General features: G+C 39.5%; 1 protein-coding gene across 2 annotated transcripts in view; it reads left to right on the plus strand.

The window, feature by feature from the left end:
* tbc1d4 (TBC1 domain family, member 4) overlaps positions 1-23,872 on the plus strand; it is a 34,505-nt gene that overhangs the window by 5,304 nt on the left and 5,329 nt on the right. Inside the window, exons 2-19 of one of the 2 annotated variants that reach the window (XM_029280922.2) lie at positions 4,485-4,613; positions 4,716-4,953; positions 6,267-6,505; positions 8,158-8,247; positions 8,691-8,795; positions 8,908-9,040; positions 9,153-9,244; positions 9,418-9,528; positions 10,173-10,295; positions 10,794-10,853; positions 15,331-15,542; positions 15,998-16,150; positions 18,308-18,465; positions 19,197-19,409; positions 21,681-21,842; positions 21,976-22,134; positions 22,354-22,454; positions 22,570-22,713. In XM_029280922.2, the coding sequence (XP_029136755.2) occupies positions 4,485-4,613; positions 4,716-4,953; positions 6,267-6,505; positions 8,158-8,247; positions 8,691-8,795; positions 8,908-9,040; positions 9,153-9,244; positions 9,418-9,528; positions 10,173-10,295; positions 10,794-10,853; positions 15,331-15,542; positions 15,998-16,150; positions 18,308-18,465; positions 19,197-19,409; positions 21,681-21,842; positions 21,976-22,134; positions 22,354-22,454; positions 22,570-22,713 (2,622 nt within the window). The remainder of the gene's footprint in view (positions 1-4,484; positions 4,614-4,715; positions 4,954-6,266; positions 6,506-8,157; positions 8,248-8,690; positions 8,796-8,907; positions 9,041-9,152; positions 9,245-9,417; positions 9,529-10,172; positions 10,296-10,793; positions 10,854-15,330; positions 15,543-15,997; positions 16,151-18,307; positions 18,466-19,196; positions 19,410-21,680; positions 21,843-21,975; positions 22,135-22,353; positions 22,455-22,569; positions 22,714-23,872) is intronic. The other variant, XM_065962050.1, reaches the window with a different exon arrangement.

Raw genomic sequence — 23,872 nt, forward strand, 5'->3', positions numbered from 1 at the left:
TGTAGACATGATCATATTTCTCTTAGAATGAGGAACTCAAGGCCATATATTCTTAGTTACCTGGATGTCATGAGAGGTGGTAAAATGTATCATCTGCTCTGTCAAGCAAGGACAAAGCATATTGTTAGAGTAGCTTTACATGGTTGACAACACACCCTATGACTCCTAATAACTTCACAACTAAAATAGAATCCTTCGTTTTCCATCGTTTTGCTAGCATACGAAAAAATGATCTCCCAAGGAAAATCGCAAAACAGCCCCTCCATGTTACTGGAATCCTGACATACTGATTTTCAGTTCATGACATGAGCTGCTTGCCTCATGTAGCGATGGAAGAGGACCCTTGTCTTACTTTGTTCTGAGTTGGGACATGAACTGTGTTTAACTACCGTGCCCAGTTGGTCCTCGTGCAGACAGACTAGCACCAGGAAGACGTCACAGCTGTACTCAAACATGTGACAACAGCGAGAGTCTTACCCAGGTTTATGCTTAAACTAATAAGAAACCTTTTTTTTTTTTTTTTTCCAAGTGTGTTAAATTGAAGTCATTTAAGTTTCACGTTTGAAAAATATAAGCGCCAATTCTTCTTCTGTCTCCCCTTGCTTGCTTACATCATTATCTTGTGCTTCCACAGTGATAACCTGTGTGTCTCTGAAAGAAGTCTAATGAGGCCTGATCATGGGGGCTGTGAGTGAATGTGTTGGGCTTTCACTGCTTCTCAGTGGTGCTGATAGTGGAAACCTGCCTGCTTCTGTTTGACCAGCTATTATGAAGGCCTGTTGTAGGGAGGTCTGACATTACATGAGCCATGCATGCATTGAGCGTGCTCAGGACTCGGCCAGCTCAGGGAGGACAATTCTCATGTTTGTTTTGCCCTAAGCTGTAAAGCTGTGCTCTGCTGCTTTGTGGAGACAGGCTTTAGATCCCCACTATTGTCGCTGATATTGTTTAATAAAGCAGGACACAGATGGCTGAAGGTTAGATGGACACCAGCTTTGAAAAAAAAAAAAAATATTGGATTACATTTTTGGGAAGATTTCCAGTGGAAAAAGACACAGCCTTCCTCTGTTCCCCAGGAGCTTTCTGCCTGTCTGTGCCTGTCTTGATCCAAGGAATGAGCACCTTTAGTGGCTCTGCTTTGGGTTTACTACAAATTATTAATCAGATCAAAGGTGCTGTGGCATCATCTTGCTCATGTATTATCCAGAAGCTCCTTTAAATGCCAAGACGACGCTGTTATCTTTTTCCTCTGTGACAAAGGTGTGCAGATCCAAAGACCAGATGGTGAGGTTGTGATTCTCAAGGCTATTAAGTTCCCCTGACCTCATAGTGTCAGCCCTGCTTTTACCAAAAAACTACAGAACTCACCCCCCCCCCCCACACACACACACACACACACAAATGTAAAAGGTGTAATCTCTCATATTGCTTTTTTTTAATATGTTTCAAGTTATGATTTGCCAGTATTCTCGTTGACATTCACACAGCACTAGAGTTAGGACGAGGCTCCACTTTTCATATGAACGGTCCCAGCCTATGTCCTGCTCTGAAGTCTTTCAAACCTTACATTACATTATATATTTAACAGGTAACATCGTCTAAAACCAATCCCACAGCTAACATGCTAATTAGCCCTCCTTGTTCTATTAGGTTGCTAACATTGGTTAGCTAATGTTATAATAGAAATAGAAAGCTAGTTTCAGTGACTTTATAATCACAGGAAATAAAAATCAATTTAACAAAAATAAATATTTGAATGTAAATCACCTCTCTACCAGTATCTAAATGCAGGATTTCTGTAGTCAAAGACAAATCAGTATTTTGCACATTTTTTTTACTTTGTCATCAATATTAATTCAATGAGCGGTAAACTTCTTCTTGAGTGATGTTGGTATTGGTCTCTTCGGTTGATTTGATGTTCTCGTAACTCAAGTTGCTGCTATACTTTCCATCCACATAGCACTTAGTGGATGCAACAGTGGGATTTGTAGTTTTTATTTGGTATTGTAAATGACCGGATTGTGTCTTGGCTAGCTAATATGAGTTAGCAAAGACGAATTAACCTTTGGAAACTCGGCACAGTATAATTCAGAAATTTAAAATGATAAGAGAGTTATGCATTTTTATATGGCTTACTTTAGCTAGCTAGAGTTACATCTTTAACCTACAGCTTTCCTGCAGCTGACACAACGCTATTGAGCATGAGGACTAAAGCTGTTATAATAATAAGAGTAAGGACATGACTTGAAATGTTGACTCTACCTAACTTTAGATCAATCTAGAAACGAGCAAAGAGATCGGGTGAGGTGGGTCCTCCTCCGCTAATGAGCTACTATGCTGTACAATTGTAACAATAAAGAAATACTCAGTTTTAACCGTCTTTTGAACCAGGCTGTGAAAAAATGTATTTCTGCTGTAAAAAAAAATGCATTTTAAAATGGGACCTAAAGGGGTTCCCTTGGTATTTTTCAATACCAGTGGCTGCAAATTTGTTATGACACAATTCTTCCTGTCATAAAAATGGGAAATATTATTATTATTCATAATTAAAGGTAAAAAAAAAACAGTGTGATTTTTCTCAATCAACGTGTTGTTTCTACCTGTTTTTGGGTAGCCCAGGCCTAATTAGGGAGATGAATTCCCCATTTCTCATCATGATTCAGTGTGCCTTCTTTTATAGCTACTGGGCTCTGCCGCAAGTTTGCTGTTAAACATTCTTTTAAAGGCCTTGAAAGCGGCAGAAAACAAGCCAGCTCACTGTTAGAAAAACCTTTTCATGGGTCAGTTTTTTTCCGCCTGAAGACATGGCTGAGTATGTATAAAACAAACAACCACCACCCCCACCACCTGCCCTTCTCCTCCTCTCAATGCAGCCCTCTGTCACCAGCACAGGCACAGCTCTACCCTTGGGAGGGCAGACACTTTGGAAAAATTTTAAAATAGCTCATGTGGCAAGAGCAGCAATATGACAAACACGTATTTGATCTCTATGCCTCAGACATAAACCGGCGTCCATTAAAAGAAGAGACAGACTTTTGTCAGGATGTTTTAATTTAACTGCAATCGCTCCCTTCCTGTTTGCCTGCACTCCTGCTCCTATCCTGTTGTTGTGGTCACACCTCTGGAGGAAGATTTATGTATTTTGTTACACAACTTGCCTTCCTTGTATACAAAATATATTCTATTTGCTCAACAGTAAATGTGTACCTCTTATCAGATAGCAGAATTTGTGCAGTGCAAAGAGCTGGTGTTTGTTTAAGCACTCATTGTTGTCTTAAACGTGCTATTCTGATGACCTTGTGTATGGCCTTGGTTAGACAGTTAAAGAGAGGGCTGGGACTCTGAGACTGTCGTTCTTATTTTGTCTGCCAGAATTGTTGTAATCTCAACTGTAAAAGTATCTCATGACTAAGTCTTTTTGGCTGCGATTTTCTTCTAAGTATTGCTTAAGAGTGTGCTTTTAAAGAATAACACTTTGTGTCATGACTTGTTGGATGCACGTTGCAGAAACAGATTTTCAGTTTTACCTGTTTCTGAAGGTGCCTTGTGTAAACACTAAAGCCAAAAAACACAACATGACCTTCAAGTCATTTCTTCAAGCCCTCTGTTTTTTCCGTCTTTTCCTACATAGTACAGGTGTTTCCAGGCTTCTATATCTGTTACCATTGTAGTGTTTGGACTCTCTGTTGTTCATTGACCTTATTTAGTTCACAACTTGTGCTGTTTTTTTTGGCCTTGAGTCATTTAAAGTTTCAGCATAAAGTGGTCATTTGTTGACCAAAATATTTTTCTTAGTTGAACTGCGACTGTCTACTAAAACATTGACTTCTGTTGTTGCCTCGCTGATTGTACATTTAAGTCAAAAGATGATGACTTTGCAGGGGTTATTTTATTGGAATTCTTATTTAAAATTTCATTACAGTATTGAGAATAAACTAAGCTTAAAAATGTGGATTCAAAACTTAAAGAAACTACTAAGATAAATCATAAGAAGCCGATACAAATACTTTGGGCTGTGAGAAAAAAACTGTTTCAGAATTGAAAGTGCCTAAAAAATCTGAGCATCTAACGGCCCTGGCTTACTTCTTTACGTTCAGTGTTTTATAATTAATCAAGAATAAGAGAGCCAATGGAATATTTGCTTCCTTTATTGCGAGGTAAATAGAATTGCAGTAATGATGATGTTATGTTAAATGAATGCTTTTCCTAAACAGATTGGAGATATATATATATATATATATATATATATATATATATATATAAAAAAGGAACATATAAGACAAAACTCTTTTTTTCTGAGGTAATTGCAATGTTTATTTCTTCATTGTGTTATAATTGTGTTGGTTTGTGTTGTTTTCGTGTTGTTCAGCAGACAGAGGTGCCTTTTAGTTCCTCTTCACTCCCCTTTCTCTTTTGTTATGGTTTCCCTTGTTCTGTTTTTCCTGATTCATCATATCCCTCCGTTCCACTCTCCTTTCTTCCAGGTCCCTGAGGTGATCAGCAGGATTCGCCAAGTGTCCAAATCCGCCCTAAAGGAAGAAGCCAAGCCCAAACAGGAGGCTGAGGAGGCCTTCTACAACTCCCAGAAGTATGAAGTGCTTTACTGTGGCAAGGTACAAACGAGTGAACTCCTCAAAAATATGAAGTTTTCATCCAATAAGGCATTTGAATTTAATTGAAGTTGAATTGCAGCTGAATGAAAACAAATTTTCCAGGTGACAGTTCCGCACAAAAAGGCTCCGTCCACTCTTGTCGATGACTGCATTGATAAGTTTCGTGAGCATGAGGTTGAGCGAAAACGCATTCGACTGCTCAACGGTCAGAGAGGATTTATTGAGAACGCCCCTGTGGAGTTCCTCATTGGGGGAGACGGAGACCCAATGTCCTCTGCTCTGAATGAGAGTAAAGAAGGCCTGGAAGGGCCTGGGTTAGAGGACATGACCGGAGGTGGAGGTAAGAGTCTCCTGAAGATTGAGGAATAGGAAACATGTGTTAAATTGATATGTGACATGTGCACTGCAACAGTTGGAATAAAAAACCTTAAATTGCTACCTATGTGTCGCAAATATGCAGCCTTGGCAGTTTTGTTTGAAACCTGTGGTGGAAACTAATAGATTGTACAAAGTGTCACCAGAGGTGTCAAGTAAAGAAGTACAAATACTTTGTTACCTTACTTAAGTAGAAATTTTGGGTATCTATACTTTACTGGAGTAATTATTTTTCAGCCGACTTTTTACTTCTACTCCTTACATTTTAAAAATAGCCTCGTTACTCCTGTTTCATTCCGGTTTGTCATCGTTCAAGAAAACACACACAAAAAAAAACAACCTATCCAGATAAATCGCGCCATCTGGATGACGTGAATTTGATTGTGGTTGGATGAGAAGTATAAATATATACCATTCCGACACGCTGTGGCGCGGCCTAAGCTTTTATTCTTAATGGCATTTTTTCCCCCCTTACATTACTTTTACTTTGATGCTTAAAGTAGTTTTGAAACCAGTACTTTCACACTTTTACTTGAGTACAAAGCTTGAGTTGATACTTCAGCTTCTACAGAAGTCTTTTTAAACCGTAGTATCTCTACTTCTACCTGAGTAATGAATGTGAATACTTTTGACACCTCTGAGTGTCACATACCACTGTAACTGTTGTGCATACCTTCAATGTATTATATAAAGTCTTAAGTTAAATATAGCTAAATGTTGGAGTAGATGGTTTTATGGGTGAACTACAGGCTGTATATAAGAAATGGACCTAACCTCTTGGTTTCAGAAGTGAAACCAATCATGAAGGTTCTTAAACAAAAAAAAAAAAACAGCCAGATTTTATGAAACTAGTTGGGAAAGGCACCATACTTCCCATTTGATGCGTAAAGTCTGCAAACATGGTACCATTTGGATTAAGGATGACAATAGAGCATAATATGCTTAAGGGCGTGGTAGAGACAGTAATGTGTATTGATCTTTGTTGTCCAAATATGGTCTCACTTACTCCAAAAAAACACGATGTCAACGGCCGTAATGCAAAGCTGGGCCTTCAAAACACTGGTGAATGAATGTTTGACTTTGTCACTTCATCCACTTCTTCTTGTATACAGTTAAAAGGTTAAACTGAAAAGTTCAGTAAGAACTTGATTAATTGCTCATTACTCATTACATTGTTCACCAATGGTTAACCTGTACACCAATGATAATTGAGGGTAAAACTGCCACAATTGTCAATTAAAATAACTTGCGGGTGTGTTCCTTTGTATCCACGTAAAGGTTTGTCCAACAGTCCCAGTCAGAGCAGCCTGCGGGGGGCGTTCCCAGAGTGCATCTTGGAGGACTCTGGATTCGAGGAGCCTCAGGAGTTTCGTACACGCTGCAGCAGTTTGGCAGGGAATCTGCAGAGGAAGCCAGGGGAAGGCGTCATCATGGGCCCCACGCGCCGCAGACACTCCAGCGCACCAAACCACGTCCAGCCGTCTGATGCTGACAAGAACCGCACCATGCTCTTCCAGGTAGAGGACGTATATTTTTCTCATTTATATAAGAAATGCTGCACATTTAAAAAGTAAAATATTCACTCTTGTACTTTTGCTGATGTTTTGGTTTTAGAGGGAGCTTATAGGCTTATAGATTCCTTATCTCTGAGTGCTGCTGAGCTTTATCATAACAGCAATGTACTCTAATTAAAACCAGACACTTGCTACTGGCACTCAAGTGCCTGGCAGGTCCAATGGGTTTATTATACTTGAGTTGCATTCATTTGCATTGTACAGAAACATTATTACTATGTGTGATGGGGGTATAGAGGGAAAATGTACAATGTACAGCTTTAATGAGTTGAGTTTAAACTATTTTGGAATTGCTCCTTAATGGAAGTGGATGTAAGGTTTAAGGGTCTAACTGTAAATATACTCGCCTGTCTATGAAATTGATGGATTTTTGTTGTTGCCTGCCAAGTCATTATTTGTCATCTTGAATAACTTAACTCCAACCATTACAGATGCACCATTGTTTTACCCCCTTTTTGCATCAGTCCAGCCTGTGAAACCCGTTGCTACTGCAAATCATTTTTATGTGCCCGTGTCTGGCAGTTATAATGTACAGACCAGCTAGGCCCTGTGTAACAGCTTCACTTTAAAGAGGCTGTAACTCCTGAGGAGGTTTTTTTTTAAGTACAGTGCAACTCTTGAGAAAAACACAAGGGTGCTGCTGCTTTGTGAAAAAGCATGCAAGCTGCACAGAGCCAGCTGCCATTCCTCGCACACCATGCCCATTTCCTCATGGAGCTAAATTTAAAAATGAGAGCACGGCGCTCAATATGATAGCCTACTCCACATGGCAGTCAATTATGGGAAAAATCATTGGTGTAGATTTGCTGACCTCGATTCTGAGAGTGCATGAGAGTACTGTTTATGCACGTCATTCACCGTAACCAAGTTGCAGCCATTTTCTTTTGACGTCATGCTAAATGCTGAAAGCTGTTTAATGTTAGAATTCTGTGTGTCAGGTTGCACGTTGTATGAAGGTGGTGTATTTGATTCATGATGATTTAACAAGCAATTAAAAAGAAAGTGAAATGTTAAAATCTGTTGGGACTTTGGCCCATATCTCAAAGTTAACAAGAACCTAGAATATTCTTTAGCTACAACGGCTATAGACAAAAGCTGACATTAGAATTGAACCACTTCCTATTTACCATTAACTTGTATTGTCTTCGCTAAAATTAGGTTATAAAATTTGCTGTTTGTAACAATACCAAACAACAGTCAGTCGAGTCCTAGCTTACGGGAATTCTAGCTAGTAAGTGGCTAAATGCTAATGTTAGCTGATGTCTGACCATAGCTTTAAAAATATGTTTAAAAATGCTTTTTAAATAATTTATTTTAATATTGTTGAACTTAATATTGCAAGATCTACCTCCAGATTTTCACTGTTAAGTTGCTGAGTACTCTAACATTAGTAAAAAGATACTGATTTGTCAAATCTCCTTAATTTATTTGACTTAAAAAATGTAAGCACAGCAACATGATATGACAGCACGAGCACGACATCAATAAAAAAAAATGTGTTAAAGGTTTACTATGTAAATATGCAATTTACAAGATTTGTATATATACATACGTCCGTGACTTCTTGCTTGAATCTGTATTTTTATCTTTCATAGGTCGGACGTTTTGAAATAAACCTCATAAGTCCAGACAGTAAAACTGTGGTGCTGGAGAAGAACTTCAAAGATATCTCATCCTGCTGTCAGGTTGGTTTATTTTTACTCGCTTTATTTTTTTCTAAATGCGTCTCTCTCCTCTCCCTCTGCATGGCCAGAGAATTAGCTCAGACTTCATTTGCATTTCTTTTCTAGACATCTAATGCATTAGTGCCTTCTTTTTACAGAACTTCAGGCTTTTCATTTCGGATCCATAATTGGAACACAAATGACACATTTATCAGTGATGTATGAATATGCTTTGCAGCATAATTTCTTTAAAAAGACATTTAGCATTTAGATAATGGACTGTCTAGTGTGGGCAAAGTGGTCATTTCCCTAATTGAATGGAAAATAGGAGACTGTCAAGAGTGATTTTAGTGTTCCTGACATGTCTGGTCCTTTTTTTCAGTTGAATCTGTATTATAGGACTTTCTACAACAATACAAAAGTACAACCCTCCCAGTTTCCTGTTTATCTTTCCTCTAATGCAGGGTATCAAGCAGTCCGACCACTTTGGATTCATCTGCAGGGACCAAACAGAGTCTGGTCCCAATCAGTATGTGTGCTACATTTTCCAGTGTGCCAGTGAGTCTCTGGTGAGTCCAGCAAAACATGTAAATCAAAAACTACTGCAGTGTTTCTCTTTAACCAATACCTTGTGCATTTGGTGTGCTTTTGCTACCCCTTGTTTGACCCCATGTGTAACAGGTTGAAGAGGTGATGCTCACCCTGAAGCAGGCTTTCTCAACAGCAGCGGCCTTACAGAGCAACAAGACCCCCGTCCAGCTCTGCGAGGCCTGCCCCATGCATGACCTGCACAAGCTCTGTGAGAGAATTGAAGGTCAGCCAGCCCACAAGCAAGCAATCTTCTGTGACTTGAATGTATTGATGGATTATCTGTTAGTAGAGTTAAAACATGAAAGTGAATTACTGTTTTCCTCTTCTGTTTCTAGGTCTCTACCCGCCCAGAGCAAAGCTGGCCATCCAAAAATATCTCTCCCGGCTGACTGACAATGAGCAGGCTGAGATTTTTGAGCGAGTTCAGGTACGGCTGCCAAGCCTAGAGAACAAACTAACATTACCTGCAAAATAAGTGACACATTAACAACTTTGTGAGGGTTTGATTTCTAGGTCTAGTTAAAAAATTCAAGATGCTGCATGTGCTTAAAGCAGTGTTTTCTTCTCTTTGATTTCCATTGTTTGTGTATCTATCTGCAGAAATTAAAGCCTGCATCAGACCAGGAGGAGAATGAGTTGGTTATTCTCCATCTGAGGCAGCTCTGTGAATCCAAACAAAAGTCACACCTCCACATCGGAGAGGCCCCTCAGGTAAATATTTTTTTTTACCCTGCACATGATGAAAAAAACTAGTCCCACAAAATGTACTACATGTGTTTATTATTGTCTGACAAGAACAGCAATCAAGGTTAAAGGTTGATTTTCTCTTAAGGTTTCTGAAAGGCTTTTAACAAACTTGACATTCATTATAAATCAGAATGGATTAATTACTTTTGATAGTCGCTTTACAAAGCAACCTCTGCCATCAGTGTGTGAATGGGGAGGTGTGACAGGCGGTGTAAAATCGCTTTGAGTAGTCAGAGGACTAGAAAACGCTATACAAGCTCAAACCCATTTATCATTTACTTAATTGTTACAGCTACACTAAAAGCTCTGTATTCTTCTTTGTCCACCCTGATGCGTCATATGCAGATCTAAGCTCCTTATCAATTGGATCATTGATACATTTTTGTAAAGCTGAGGGGAAATCACGTATGACCTGATTGTGGGTTACTAGTTACGCGTGATGCAGCCTGAGGGTTGCATGTTAAATATCGTTCTCACAGCATTACTCCTGATCACGTGGTTTACTAGTGTGTGCTTCTACAGAGTCGGTACGCTAAGAGCTCATTGTGAAAGTCTCTAGGTTCAGATTTTATTCAACATTTCTGTTGTGTTCTTTTGTTGTCTGACAGAATGCAGCTAACAGCCCATCAGCAGGTGACGGCGCAGCCACCAGCAGTCGCTTCAAACTTGATATTCTCAAGAACAAAGCCCGCACGTCTCTCACCAGCTCCCTGGAGAACATCTTTGCAAGGGTGTGTCTAGACAGAGAGTTCTTTCTTTTATCCCCTCCTGCTTTTATTTCTGTTAAATTTCCTGCTGTTATTTTACCTACACCTTTTTCCTCTCGAAGTTTATCCCTGTGTCTTACACTGACAGAGAATAGCTCCTTTTGTCTCCCTTTGTGTATCAGTTGCTGTTTCTGTGTCATTATCATTCAGGGGATTTGGATTGACCCACATCTGTCACTGAGACAGCAGAATAATTCCTTAGGAGAAGCATCTGGGCAATCTGAGACCTCTGCTACCATCTGTTATTGTCTTGGACTAATAATACTATCAATCTTATCAGCAAATCTATAAAATGTTCTATTTATTTATAAATTCATGTGTGTTCTGATGCATTACGAGTCCATATTTTACAGCATTCATGCAAAAAACCTGTGTAAATGTGTTCTACTGATCCATTAAGTTTTGTCCCCCCAGAACTTTTGCAATTGTGTTATAATATTATATAATCATCTCTGTTACCAGGGCGCCAGCCGGATGAGAGGCCGTTTGGGAAGCATGGGAAGCATGAGCAGCTTTGAAAAGGTAAGTGTCCTTGCGGGGGAAACATGAGAATTCCCAGAAGTTCACCAGAGGGACTCTGGGAATTCTCACTTTTTTTACACTGTGGCTTTAAATAGCACGTTCGTTCCAGCTCTGTCCTCAGAAAACAACAAGTGTGATAAACATGATTTGACTTTTACCAGTGTCAGTTTAAGTTTCACGCTGTGAACATTTACGTTTTCACATGGAGTCTTGACTGGGCACTCAATTATTCCCGCATAGTTTTATGATGAAGTTTCACTGGCCCGCACTCTGAACAGCGCAGCAGGGAGAGTGTTTACAGGGCTGTCAGAGAACCATTTGGAGTTGTTGGCTGCAGAGTGTTATTGCTGTGCAGAATGTGGAGTGAGTATGTGATGCTGCCCCTGTGACTCCCCAACAGTCAGGAAGGAGTTACAGTGCACTACATCCATTAAGCATTGCACGCTCCTAACGTTGTGGAAATAACGGGGCACGTTCTGCAGCTCTCTCTGAAGCTTAAAAGATGTTTTTCACAACTTAACTCAAATAAATAAGCAGTTGTACGCTCAATGAGCTGCAAACCCATTTGAGGGGACACACACCCTCCCTGTATAAATCTGATAACTAGATTACCCAAAATGCAACTCGACTTCTAACAGCTCAGTCTGCAACTCAGGTATTTCATACTAGTAGCAACTTAAAGAGCCTCAGATACAAACTTCATTCAATCAATCAATCAATCAATCAATCAATCAAGCTTTACTTATATAGCAACTTTCATACAAATCAAATACAGTCAAAGTGCTTTACAGCAAATGGAAAAACAAGAAAAAACATATATAGTATAGTGACTATAGCGACAAAGCGTGTTACAAACAAAACTGGATTTAGTTTTAGATTTAGAAGTAGAGACTTGAACTTAAAACAAAACTCCCAGTTTTTTTGTTGAATGTTTAAATCTCTGATACACAACGTTGTTTAACAATATAGCTGATATCAAATATATCCTAACTTATTAATCTATATCTCTGTATCTAAATATTACTTTCTGAAAAGAGAGTGAAGTCAAACTCCCTCTTTGATTGTTGTTCTCAGCTCTTTGTTCACACTGACGGGTTACATTTCCCTCAGTTTGTTTTGTGTGTCACTCAGAGGTGTTAACATGTTTCATACATGTTTTTTTTTTTTTTTTTGCATGACCGTTGGCGCTGCCATCATGTGGGGGGAAGAGAGACAGCCATGACTACTCAGGGATGTTGTTTGTAGAGTTGTAATGACAGAGTGTCACTCTTGCTGTTGCAAGAGGACAACTGAAGGAAAACCATCAGACTTCCCAAACAACAGAAAATACTTTGATTGCCTAATCGTCCTTGGGCTGCGTATCACAATGGAGATCAGTCCTTCAAACGGCTGCACTCTGTCAAAACACTGAGGGGGAGGAGCGGGGGGGAGGAGGGGAGGCGGTGAGCTCAGGGACAGATGAGGTATGGTCAAGGAAAAGTTTGTTCACTGTCTGTTTTGAGAGACTGTTACTAAAGTTGGATACCTACTGGACATCTAGTATAAACCTTTAATTTCCACCATGAACAAGTTGTTCAGGAAATTACTAAGAACTTGACTTCACATGATTCAGGAGACTTATATGGCTGAAAGAAAGTTTATACATACAAGAATACTCCAGAGGAGAGATGGAGTAACAAAACACATCTGTTGGGGTGTTCTGCCAAACTCTCTCAATACGTTGCATATATACAGTGTATATATATATATATATTTTTTTTTAAATCTCTTCTAAAGACCCATCTCTTTTCCCTGGCCTTTGACACACAGTAAGACTTTATGTATTTATTTGATTTCTTTTTTGCTTGCCTATTCATTTTTAAATGTTTTATGTCTTTTAAAGGGTTAAGGTTAGGGTTAGGCTTTTATCTCATGTGAGCTGTTGTGTATTTTATTTATTCTTCTGTACAGCACTTTGCTAAACTGTGGTTGTTTTAAAGTGCTTAAAGTTGGATTGGATTGGATTGGATATATAGAAAAGACATTGTTGACGTCAGGGTCATAATGACCCACCTAAACTAGTCTGTGATGTCTAGGACAATTTGGAACAGACACTAAGTCTACCAAACAACTTCACAGATAGAGGGGAAGACCCTAGACACGTTATGCTGTCCTTGCTTCTCTAGTCACAGCTGAACTCTATCCGGTCTGACTGACATCAGAGAACAGTGAATAAACATAATGATGATTTAAATCTAAATACATAGGTACAGACAAATCCACCACACAAGTGACATCACTTGAGGCAAGTCATTCGATGTCATGCAGCTGCCTGCTGCCAAAAATGTTTAGTTTTTTTTCCAACTTTTTTCCCAAATGCTACAAAATCCAGAAAAAAAAAGACATGAATGCGTCAAATCTGCGGTGTCCCCCTTAAAGAATGATATGCTCTTAAAAACATTATTAATTTGAATGTTAAATTAGGAATAACAATGAAAAGTCACAGTAACAGAGTCAGACAAATATGTGGAGCATGTGATGGTAATGTCTTTCAGTTGTTTAGGGGGATGTCCTTACCTTTGCCCGTCTCACATGTTCAGTTTTGAGATGGTCGCAGAATGTTGTTTTCCCTTTGTAAGAGGGAATAAGTTCTCATTTGGGAATTATGTCAGGATGCCGATGTCTTATCAAGCAGGAAATTCAGTCAGGAAGTCCAGTTGTGCTGAGCCATGCCTGTCTGGTCTTCCTCTCCTTAGCCAAGTCATAGGACAGAGTACTACTCTGGCAGAATTTCACTTTATCTTATCAGTGTTTCCTAAATCATTCAGTGATAACATCTGTACAACAAACTGTTTTCATCTGCATTTTGATTAGCAGAGCAAGGATTGTGGGGATAAAGACCTTGGCTTCATCAGACCTTGTAGTTGTTATTTAAAGGGAAACAAGTTGTACAAATACGGCAGAATGTCCCCTGTCGTGTTCGATCTCAGGGAGGGAGGTATATAAAAGCACGATGGAAGCAGATTGGAGGGTGTTCATGTGGAGTTCAGCCACTGATGTCCTCCCAGCCAATAGTGTGTGATGGTGTGAGTCACAGGACTGAGCCCATTAGAATACAATAGATGTGGGAGTTGTACCAGCGGGCATGAGGCAAAGCCGAGATCAGAAGTGTTGAGTGGAAAGTTGAACCTGGAACGAGTGTTGCTTTGGGGTTGCATGGCCTAGGTGAGTGCAGACCTGTAACTTGAGTGATTAAGTTGGTGTTGAATTTGTCATACGAGGTGTCTTTGGAATAAAAGGTACTAGCTGTGTATGGTTTCACTCTCAAAGGCATTAATGTCATTATAAACGGTTTAATTTATACCTAGTTTTAACCATGAAATGTGTGTATTTTAGTGGTATTTGTTGGTTGATCATGAGCTGAACTTTGTTATATTTTAGAGGTGGGGAAAAAAATCAAGATTCTTCTCTTCTCAGATTTAAAATTGATTCATGACTTATTTTAATATTTTCTTTTTTGTTTTTGTTTGATTTTTTTTTTTTTGGGGGCTCATCAGTCACTCCCTGCTAAGTGCTAAGGCTAGCTCTTTAACTCAGTAGAATGCCAAATAGAGCAACAAGAAATTCAGCCAGTCTCACAGACGACTGGGGTAAATCCTGTAGTATGTACTAATTCATTAATAGACTATGAATCCAGAATCGTTTGGAATCGAAAATCGAATCATGACCTCAAGAATCGAAATCGAATCGTGAACTACCCAAAGATCCCGAGCCCTAGTTATATTCACATTTTCTTTCATTGTTTGAACGTTAAAAAAAGAAAGAAGGCAAATCAAACCATACCAAAATCTTCATGGAAAACATTGTTAGTTAAGGAAGCTAAGAATAGCCAGTTACTTTTACATGCTGTTATCATGAACTAAGAAGTCAATTTATTAACTAGCCAGTTTTTTTCCACAAGTAAATGAGATTAATGAACCTTTAATCACAACCAAAACAGACTTTTGTCCAGATTACAAGATAATTGAACTGGTATCGTGAGTTACCAACTTAGTTTATATCCGGATAACAAATAGTCAGGCCTAACTATAAAAAAAAAACAAGCTAATAGGAATATCAACACGCTATCATACAAAAACAAGCTATGATGTAATCAATGCAAAAATTCAGGAAGTTATAAAGAGAAAACGAGCTTTGATTTCCGAGATAACAAACACTCATGTCATTAATCAGGAACAAAAGTTTTGTTATTGGAAGATAAAGAAATGACCAACTTGTGATGAGGAGAAATTCAGCTTTGATATATTAAGATAATGAGATTATTGGTCCATTAATCACAAAAAAACAAGCTGTGTTGCCTCCAGATTCTAGCAAAGTTCTCTCTCTCTCTCACTTCATTGCATTATAAAGATTAAAGTCAGACCCTCTACTTCCATACAACAGTGCATGACTGTGTTACTGATGCACTTAAATTTTTGTCACATTCTGTCCTCCTCAGCCGGACGAGGAGTCTCCTGGTCACTCCCCTCCAGGTTCTCCTCCAGAATTCCCAGAGGACGACCCGGAAGGCGGCCCGCAGTTCCGCCGACGAGCCCACACCTTCAGCCATCCACCTGTGAAGAAACGCATCTCCTTTGAGGGCCAGCCGACTAACCAGAACAAACCCCTGCGCAGACAACAGTCGGTTAACGCGGAGCTGTTGCAGAGCAGGTAGAATACACTTCACCGATGAGTTACTGCCTCCCTAGTGTGAACCGCATAGAGAGGAATGATGAATGCTGAGTATGCAGCATCTCTTCCTTGTACTAAAATCTCCCGTAGGAATGAGCTTTTGTGATTTGTTTTAAAGATATGGCTAATGCTAACTGTGATTAAAAATCCCAACCTGATGCTTCCCCTAAAACCAGTGTAACAGTAAATATTTGTCCAACCTTTAATCTGTTCAAACAATCTAATCTATTTGCAGCACTTTGATCAGTCCTAAATCTGTCCGCCTTCTGCTCCATTATTCTAAAACAATAGCATCACACGTTTCCTGCCTCTGTTTTGATCCCTCATGAGTTTCTATGTTTTTTTGTTTTTTTTTCTGTTCTGCTCTGACAATAAGCTTTTGTTTGGTTTTTTTTTTGTTTATTTTGTGGGCACTTCGTGTTTGGCTCGCCCAGTCCCTCGGCTGTCTCGAGAACGCGCAGCGTTTCAGAGAGCGAGTCCACCTTCAGCCTCCCCTCCTCCTTCTCCGCCCCCACTTTCCTGAAAAGCATTTACCAGGGCTCGCTGGGCTCCCTCAGCTCCCTGGCAGACAGTGGGAGCCTCAAGAGGTGAGAGGGGGTGCTCAGATAAGCTCCACCCCCTAATGCGTAGACCTGAACGCGCAGAGGAGATGGGTGGTAGGGACCAAGTGTTTGTTGCTGGGATGGCCGTACTCGCATACGTGTTGGCTGTCTGAACTTTTAACCCTCCCTGTATCTTTAAACCTTTTTCTCTGTCTATCAGCAACTTGTATTCGAACACTATGCAGCTGTTCCTTTCCGAACCTTATCTCCAGCTGGCCTCGCCCTCTTCCTGTATCTCTCTGAAGTAGAAGGGATGCTGATACGCCCCTCTCTTGTTGTGCTTGCATGTGATATGAAGCTTTTTTGCACGGCAAAATTGTATTAAACCTTGATACAAAACCTTTATTAACTGCACGTCATACCTTGACATCTTCTTTTTGCTCTTATGCTGACTCAGTTCAGAAGTGTGTATAGAGATGATTTTAATCTTCAGCTGCGCTACCCAACCAGCTAACCTAGTATGTTCAAGGAAAGAGTCTCTCCAGGGTCTGCTGTCTGGATGGCAGAAAGTAAAAAGGTTAACGTTTCCATTATAAATGAGCTCCAGCGGAGCAGACAGGATCTTTGTCTCCCCTGATAGCGGTCGAACACTCTGAGCCCTGACGTTGATAATGCAGCAGAAGGTTCAAGAAAAGCTTTTAAATCTCGTGCTGCTCCAGAATATGAATTACAAGCAGACTTTGTAGAAAAGCCTCGACGTGCAGGTGTCGGAATATGCAAACATGTTACAGCACAGTTTACTTGATCCCGATGCACAGTGAGATCACTCTTTCCCCAGAGCAAGAAAACATTACAAGAGGTGAGATGTCAGGTGAAGAAGTTAAATCTGTTAAAGAGGCAATAAATGTGAGGAAGAAAGGAGAGCGTTAGAAATGTCAACTAAAGTAATTTCCTGTTTGTTTTGTGTGCTGTCCACATGATCAGACAGGAATTTACATGCTGTCTAAGCTTATTAGATACTGAATCAATCAAGTTATACTCATGGATAGCAAAATATATATTTTTAGGGAGAATGTATTTTCTACTGAATAGCTTTGCTAGTGACTCAGAGCTCAATCAAATTATTCAAAAGTTCTCTGGATTTAATCAAAACCATTATTTAAAATAAAAAAAGATTGATGCTTGGATTTTATTTATTTTTGCATTTATGTAATTTGTCATATTACAAATGTGTATCTCTCTGGTTTTATACTCTCTGCTGAGCAGTGTAACAACTGTATGATAAATGTGGCAATGCTGAGAAATCTCTGGACGTTGTAAAACCTCTTTTGTTGTTGTTTGATTGTTTTTTTCGCCATAAAAGTAAAAACAAGTCATCCTGCAAAATATAAAACGAGTTTCTCTAGTTATGTTGTATGGTAGGTGGTTACTGCATGGTGCACCAGGATGCAGGTTTAAAAAAAAGAAGTGAAATAAAGAGACGCTGGCCTTTCCTCTACATTTCATCCACCTGTTTTCTACCGACTTTGCTCGTATGTTTACACAAATTGTAGGTTTGTTTCTATAAACCTTTGCAGCTGCTCCACATAATGACCATGCACTTGATTTTGGTTGTTGTTGGATTCATTTGGGATCTTTTTTTTTTCCCCCTTTTTTTAAATTGTACTTGCCAAGTTTTTAAAAGTGTCTCTATTGTTGTGTAATAGATGTGTCTGAATATAGCTCTGATGAAGGTGAAACATGAGTAGAGTGAGGCAGTGAACTCGATATTCTTCAGCCTAGAAACACAATCTTCTTCTACATTAACAAAAGCGGATTTCTTTTTTTTTCCAGGAAATGAAACAAGCATGCATGCACCTCGAGCCGGGGCTGTTTGTAGCAACTAAACATGCTGTCTCCTACAACAGTACTCTCTGCTTTATTAACATGAACATTTGAAGTCAGTCAATCCTTTGTATGTTCAAAGTTCATCCTGACTGTTTCTTATTACATCACAATTTGCTGATGAGAAGCTATTATTATAGCATTAAGTATCCTGGGATGTCTCTGAGTGTGTTAATGTACTTAAGTGTGTGTGTGTGTGTGTGTGTGTGAATGTGTGTGCACGCTTGCATTTGTGAAAGCTTTTGGAAGCGTGTTTGTGTAAGAAGATACCTAACTTGTTTATTGGGTGTCTGTGACGCATGTGCTTCTCTCTCGCAGCAATGGGGAAAGCAGGAACAGGACGCTCTCCGGCTGCAGCAGCGACTCAGTGAGTGGTGGTCTCCCTCCGACCCCACGCAGGGTCTCCTGGAGACAGAAGATCTTCCTGAGGGTCGCTTCACCCATGAACAAGCCGTCTGCCTCCATGCAGGACACAGGTAACACAATCCTGCACGCAGTTGAAGGGAGGCACGACATGATGCACAATGTATACGCTCTGAATAATCCACCAGTGCATAGAAAATGAGGCAAGGTTCAAGGAAGAGTCTTGTGGAAAGTTTCTATTCTTAAACGGGTGATGTTAAAAATCACATGCATACTGTATGTGGGAGAAGCAGTGAGGGTTGGAGGAAGAGAGAATTTTCCTAAATGATCTTTGTCAGATAAACACAGATAAAGGAGCTCAGGGGAAAGTGATCCTCCTACCTGTTCTCATGGCCGGTTTTCTTGGCTCCTAGATCAAATTCTTCACCCAGAGGGAGCTTAAAAAAGGAGCTAGCAGGTTATTCCCACATCTAAGGCCTTAATATCTCTTTAAGCTGCCTTTTTAAACTGGCATGACTCAACAACATGGTAATATGATGCATAACAAAAGAAGAATAAGCTAAATGAGGCTTGAAGGCTAACTAGAGTCAGTGATAAATATTTGTGGACATTTCTTTTTATAGTAAACAGTGTAGTCGGGTTAATTGTTCATACAAAGAAGTATGAATAAGCAATACACGTAACTCATGGTGCACAGCTTTATAGGAGAGTCAGCTGTCAAAATCGATACAGAAAACATAATCTGACTTTGAGGTACACCAGATGTGCCAAAAGTTAAAACATGTACTTTATAGATTTTGTGTAGTATATTTAGTACACATGTTTTATCATGATGTGTTTTTAGACCACTCAGATGGCAGGGAGCTGTTGCCTCTCTCACCTTGCGTCTTGAATTCAACCCTGGATCCGTTGGGGCGCCTCCTGCCTTCAGTAGGCGCCCCCCTAACTGGGGAAAGGCCCAAGAAGACAAGCGCTGACTACCAGACCCTCTGGAAGACTGCCATCCACCAACAGATCCTCCTGCTGCGTATGGAGAAGGAGAACCAGAGGCTGGAGGGTAAGTTGCAGTCACTCAGTGCACATTAAGATTTATAATTGCCCTCAACGAATCCTTACTTTGATCACATGAACGATAAATATGAAGAACATCATGTTTCATCGCTGTTTAGTGTATTTGTTTCTCTGCAGGCTGGGGTGGGATTTATAATTGGTCATGGGGTTGGTCTCGTTGGTTCAGCTAACAATGGGTCTCGTTGTTTAGGTTGTTAAGACATTTATGCCGGTTTAAACTTTCAAACTTTTTCAATTTTCTTTAGTCTTCATCTCACACTCGAACACTGAAAGTGTTGATTTCTCTTACTGAAGCTCTTTTGAGAGGAATGGAAGGCTCAGAGGAAGCCGCACACTGTCATTACTGTTTATTTTGAGCGAGCCAAATCTACAATCTTGGTTATGAACTCTGGAGTACAGCTTTGTTTAGAGCAGTGTTTTGGTTTGGCATACATACGCAAACAAGTAGCGGCAGGCAGAAACTTAAAAAAGCATTTAAATTATTTATGTTCTTGTATTGGGGGGGTCTCAAGTTATAGTTGAAATTACCGCATTTAGCATTTGGAAATAGCACCCTCTAGTGGCCCTGATTGTTAAACTATTGCTTTGCTCTTATTATAACTATTTGTCTTTGAAGAGGGAGTTAACAAATAGGAGGAGGGATGGAATTAAGCAGAGATAGTAAAAGCCATTTGGGAGAGTATATTAACTGCTTTATTACACAGTAAACACTTTGTAAAACATAACAGTGGAAGATTGCAAATGCATAGCGGTAGTTATCGTTCATCGTTGTGTGACGAACCAGGTTCCTAGTACCTTTACTTTTGGCACCAACACGTCTTTAATAGGGCTGGGCAATATATAGATATTTTTAAGATATAGTGATATATTTTCAAAGAAGAAAGGGTAAGACAATATTGTTAATATCGACAAAACAGGTAGTTTATTTTTCCATGTGTTTTCACTGTTTATAAAAGGCATAACGATATCGAGTATCGCCATTCAGCTAAACAATATTGAGATATGAGTTTTGGTCCATATCACCCAGCCCTAGTCTTTAATTCTGATAACAGAAACATATGAACTCTCCCGCAGACACTCTGGCAGTAGTAAGCTTCAAACATTGCTTAAACAGAGAAACAAATACTTCAGCTAACTGTAGGTTAACAAGCTAGCCGCGATTTTGAGACAGCTGCGCTTTTAGCTAGCAAAGCATATTAACCTGCTGAGTTGAAATTATTCAATAGTAAACCAATATCACCACGAAAAATGTTTGATGTTACATTTTGAGATTAAATCTCAAACATACCACATGGATAAATAGCACTTTTACAACTGAAAGACAAACTTATTTCAATGGGTTTTAGAGGAGTTTATTACTCATTAACCTGCCATAGGGCTACTTGGACAGGAAACGACACACAGGTTGTACTACTCAAGTCTGCAGGGGCCCCAGCAGAGGGCGCTCATGTTACTCACCTGTCCCAAGCTCATAAGAATACATTTACAGTAGGCTACTTACAGATGGTTAAAATTATGGAAAATGATTAGTGGCATCATAAACACTTCTTCACATCTCAAACTATCGACTAAGAAGGGCATTTAATGTTTATGTATCACCCTGAAATGAAACTAAGGAGATAAAGCCACACAGATTTTTTTCTTTCTGGGGATTTAGCTGTTCTGTGTAGCCTTTATATTTTTTATTCTACCAACACATCTCTTCCCTTTGTTTGTTACTATGACACCAAATGCTGGTCTGAGGACCTAACTGTGAATAAACGGTTTCAATAGAAGGTAAGCAATAGGCAGATAGATGTTTTGCATGATTCTGGGGGTTAGAGGTTTTCCATTCATTCAATTCAGCTTCTTTTGTTTGCATGCTCAGGGGCTTTATAATACTTATAATGTGTCTTTTGTAAATATTGTCCTTTGTATTTCTCTTTCATCTCTCATTGTGTCGCTTTCTCATGCATTCACAATAATAAGGATGTGTCTTTGGTGTTAATATGGGAACTGTGGTTTGTGTTGAAGTACCTTTCTGTAGTAACTGGTCTAAAAGGTTGAGGGATTATACGCGTAATTGCTCTTAAATCTGGTGTCTTTTAATCAGCTGCCTCGTATTTTATAAAAGCAGAAACAAAGGGGTTTACGGTCCACTTTTTGTTGGCATTTGGTCTTCATTTCCTGGAGGGACAAGAGAATCTTCATCGACATAATGTTTTAAAATTGTGTTCAATCATCTCTCTTTTTATTTTTACATGTGATTGTGTTGTAGCGAGCAGAGATGAGCTGCACATCCGCAAGATAAAGCTGGACTACCAGGAAGTGGGGCAGTTCTCTAAAGATGTGCAGGCATTGTGGGAGAGAAAACTGACCGCCCCGGGCAGAACGACAGTCCCACAAGACAAGGAGGAGATGTATCGTGTTCTCTGCCAAGGTGAGAAGAAGTGTATGCGTGCCCATTTAGTGAAGGCATGCCTGCGTATTTGTGTATCTTCAAATCTATTTTCAGCAATACATGTGACGTGTGAGGTCCTGAGCGTGTGTTATCTGTGTGTGTGTGTGTATAGGTGTTCCGAAGAGCAGGCGTGGGGATGTCTGGTTGCTCCTTTCCCATCAGCATCGGCTGCGTCACAGACTCCCCCAGCGCCAGCAGGCCCCCGACACCCTCTACCATGACCTGCTGAAACAGCTCACCGCTCAGCAGCACGCAATTCTGGTGGACTTAGGTATGCACACAACTGTAGAAAAAGAAGCCCTTTGTAGTCTTGAAAAGAAAAGGGACAGAATTGGACCTTTTTTATTTCATTTGTGTTTGCCTTAATAATTAGAGATAATGCACTTAGAGGACAAGTGCATGAACAAAAGTTGTTCTTTTTATGTATTTTGGTAATTCATGAGATAAGTAGAGAAATTATGACAGAATAAAATGAAAATGTCTCCCTCAGGCCGGACCTTCCCCACCCACCAGTACTTCTCCGCCCAGCTGGGTGCAGGCCAGCTTTCCCTCTACAACCTCCTGAAAGCCTACTCTCTGCTGGATACAGAGGTACATTGTTAAAACCCTTTCTTTCCCCCATTGTGCATCACTGTAAAGATGAATTACATGAATGTCATAAAACCGGTGGTACGTCTTTCCTTCTTTTTTTTGTTGTGCTGCACAGGTTGGTTACTGCCAGGGTATCAGCTTTGTAGCCGGGGTGTTGCTGCTGCACATGAGTGAAGAGCAGGCCTTTGACATGTTGAAGTTCCTCATGTATGACCTGGGCATCAGGCAGCAGTACAGACCGGACATGGTCTCTCTACAGGTCAGTACATAAACAGACTGATGAGCCATTACACTGTGATCCATCTAATTACATTGTGATCAAATATTTGCTTTGGAATCCTATACATTTATGACCTTTGAGATAATTAAGACTTTATAAAGTGAAAAAAATAAATTCCAAAAAAAATTGCAGCTTTTGTAAGGCTTTGAAATAACATCTACATGGTTCCCTCTAGAAATTTTGGCTGAGATGATTAAAGCATTTTCGTACATTATGTCATTATAAATCTGATGGTTTTTCTTTACCGTCTGAATAACTTATATATTTACAAAAAAAGATTTTTAAAAATTTTCACTTAAAATATATATTATTTAAGATATTACATTTGTTGTTATTGCAATACTCACTACAACCACTAGAGGGTGAAGTGCTGCATTTTCTCAAAATCCTTCAGCTGTCAAAAATCATTTTTGCCGATTTTTGAATCTGCAACCTGCTCTAGATACAAAGTGCATACATGCAGCATCATCTTGTCAATATGACTTTTATATCACTAACCACTTATTAACAAAAAAAAATATCCTAGACAAAATATTTTAATTTACCTTCTAAAACTTTTTCCTTCCACTTGTTTTCTAATTAACAAAAAAAAAGTAGCTAGAAAAATCATTTCCCCGTCTGTTTCATAAATTAAAGAAACTTAAAACAAAAATAAGAAAAAAAATGCAATTATTCTGCCAAACAACTTTTTTACATTAAATCATTAACCAAAGAGTGCAATTAAAAGACTGAAGATCACACTGAGGATATGTGTCACGAGAATGTTTTTCTTACTTACTTACTCACTGCTTCTCAGGGTTTCCTGCTCTCTACACAAAGTGGAGTTAATTTTAATAGTGCACAATAAAGTGCAATGTTTTTACAGCTTATAAGAGACGATTTGTAACACACAAGCATTCTGGATTATTTCATATCATCTGTCATGTGACTGCTGTGAGAAGTTTAGTGCTTGTTAAAAGTTAGCAAACAGAAGTGAAAACGTCCCCTCCTCCTCTTCAAACCACACCTGCATGCCTGCTCTGTTAGCTTCAGTTAAACATCAGCTGACCTCACAAGGGTTAAAGCATCAGCAGGCGTGGTAATGTTTAATCTACATCAGGTAACCATTTAGCCGAGCAGCCGGCCTCTTAGTCCTCTC

Source organism: Labrus bergylta, chromosome 13 (genome assembly GCF_963930695.1).
Source record: "Labrus bergylta chromosome 13, fLabBer1.1, whole genome shotgun sequence".
In the NCBI taxonomy this organism is placed as follows: domain Eukaryota; kingdom Metazoa; phylum Chordata; class Actinopteri; order Labriformes; family Labridae; genus Labrus; species Labrus bergylta.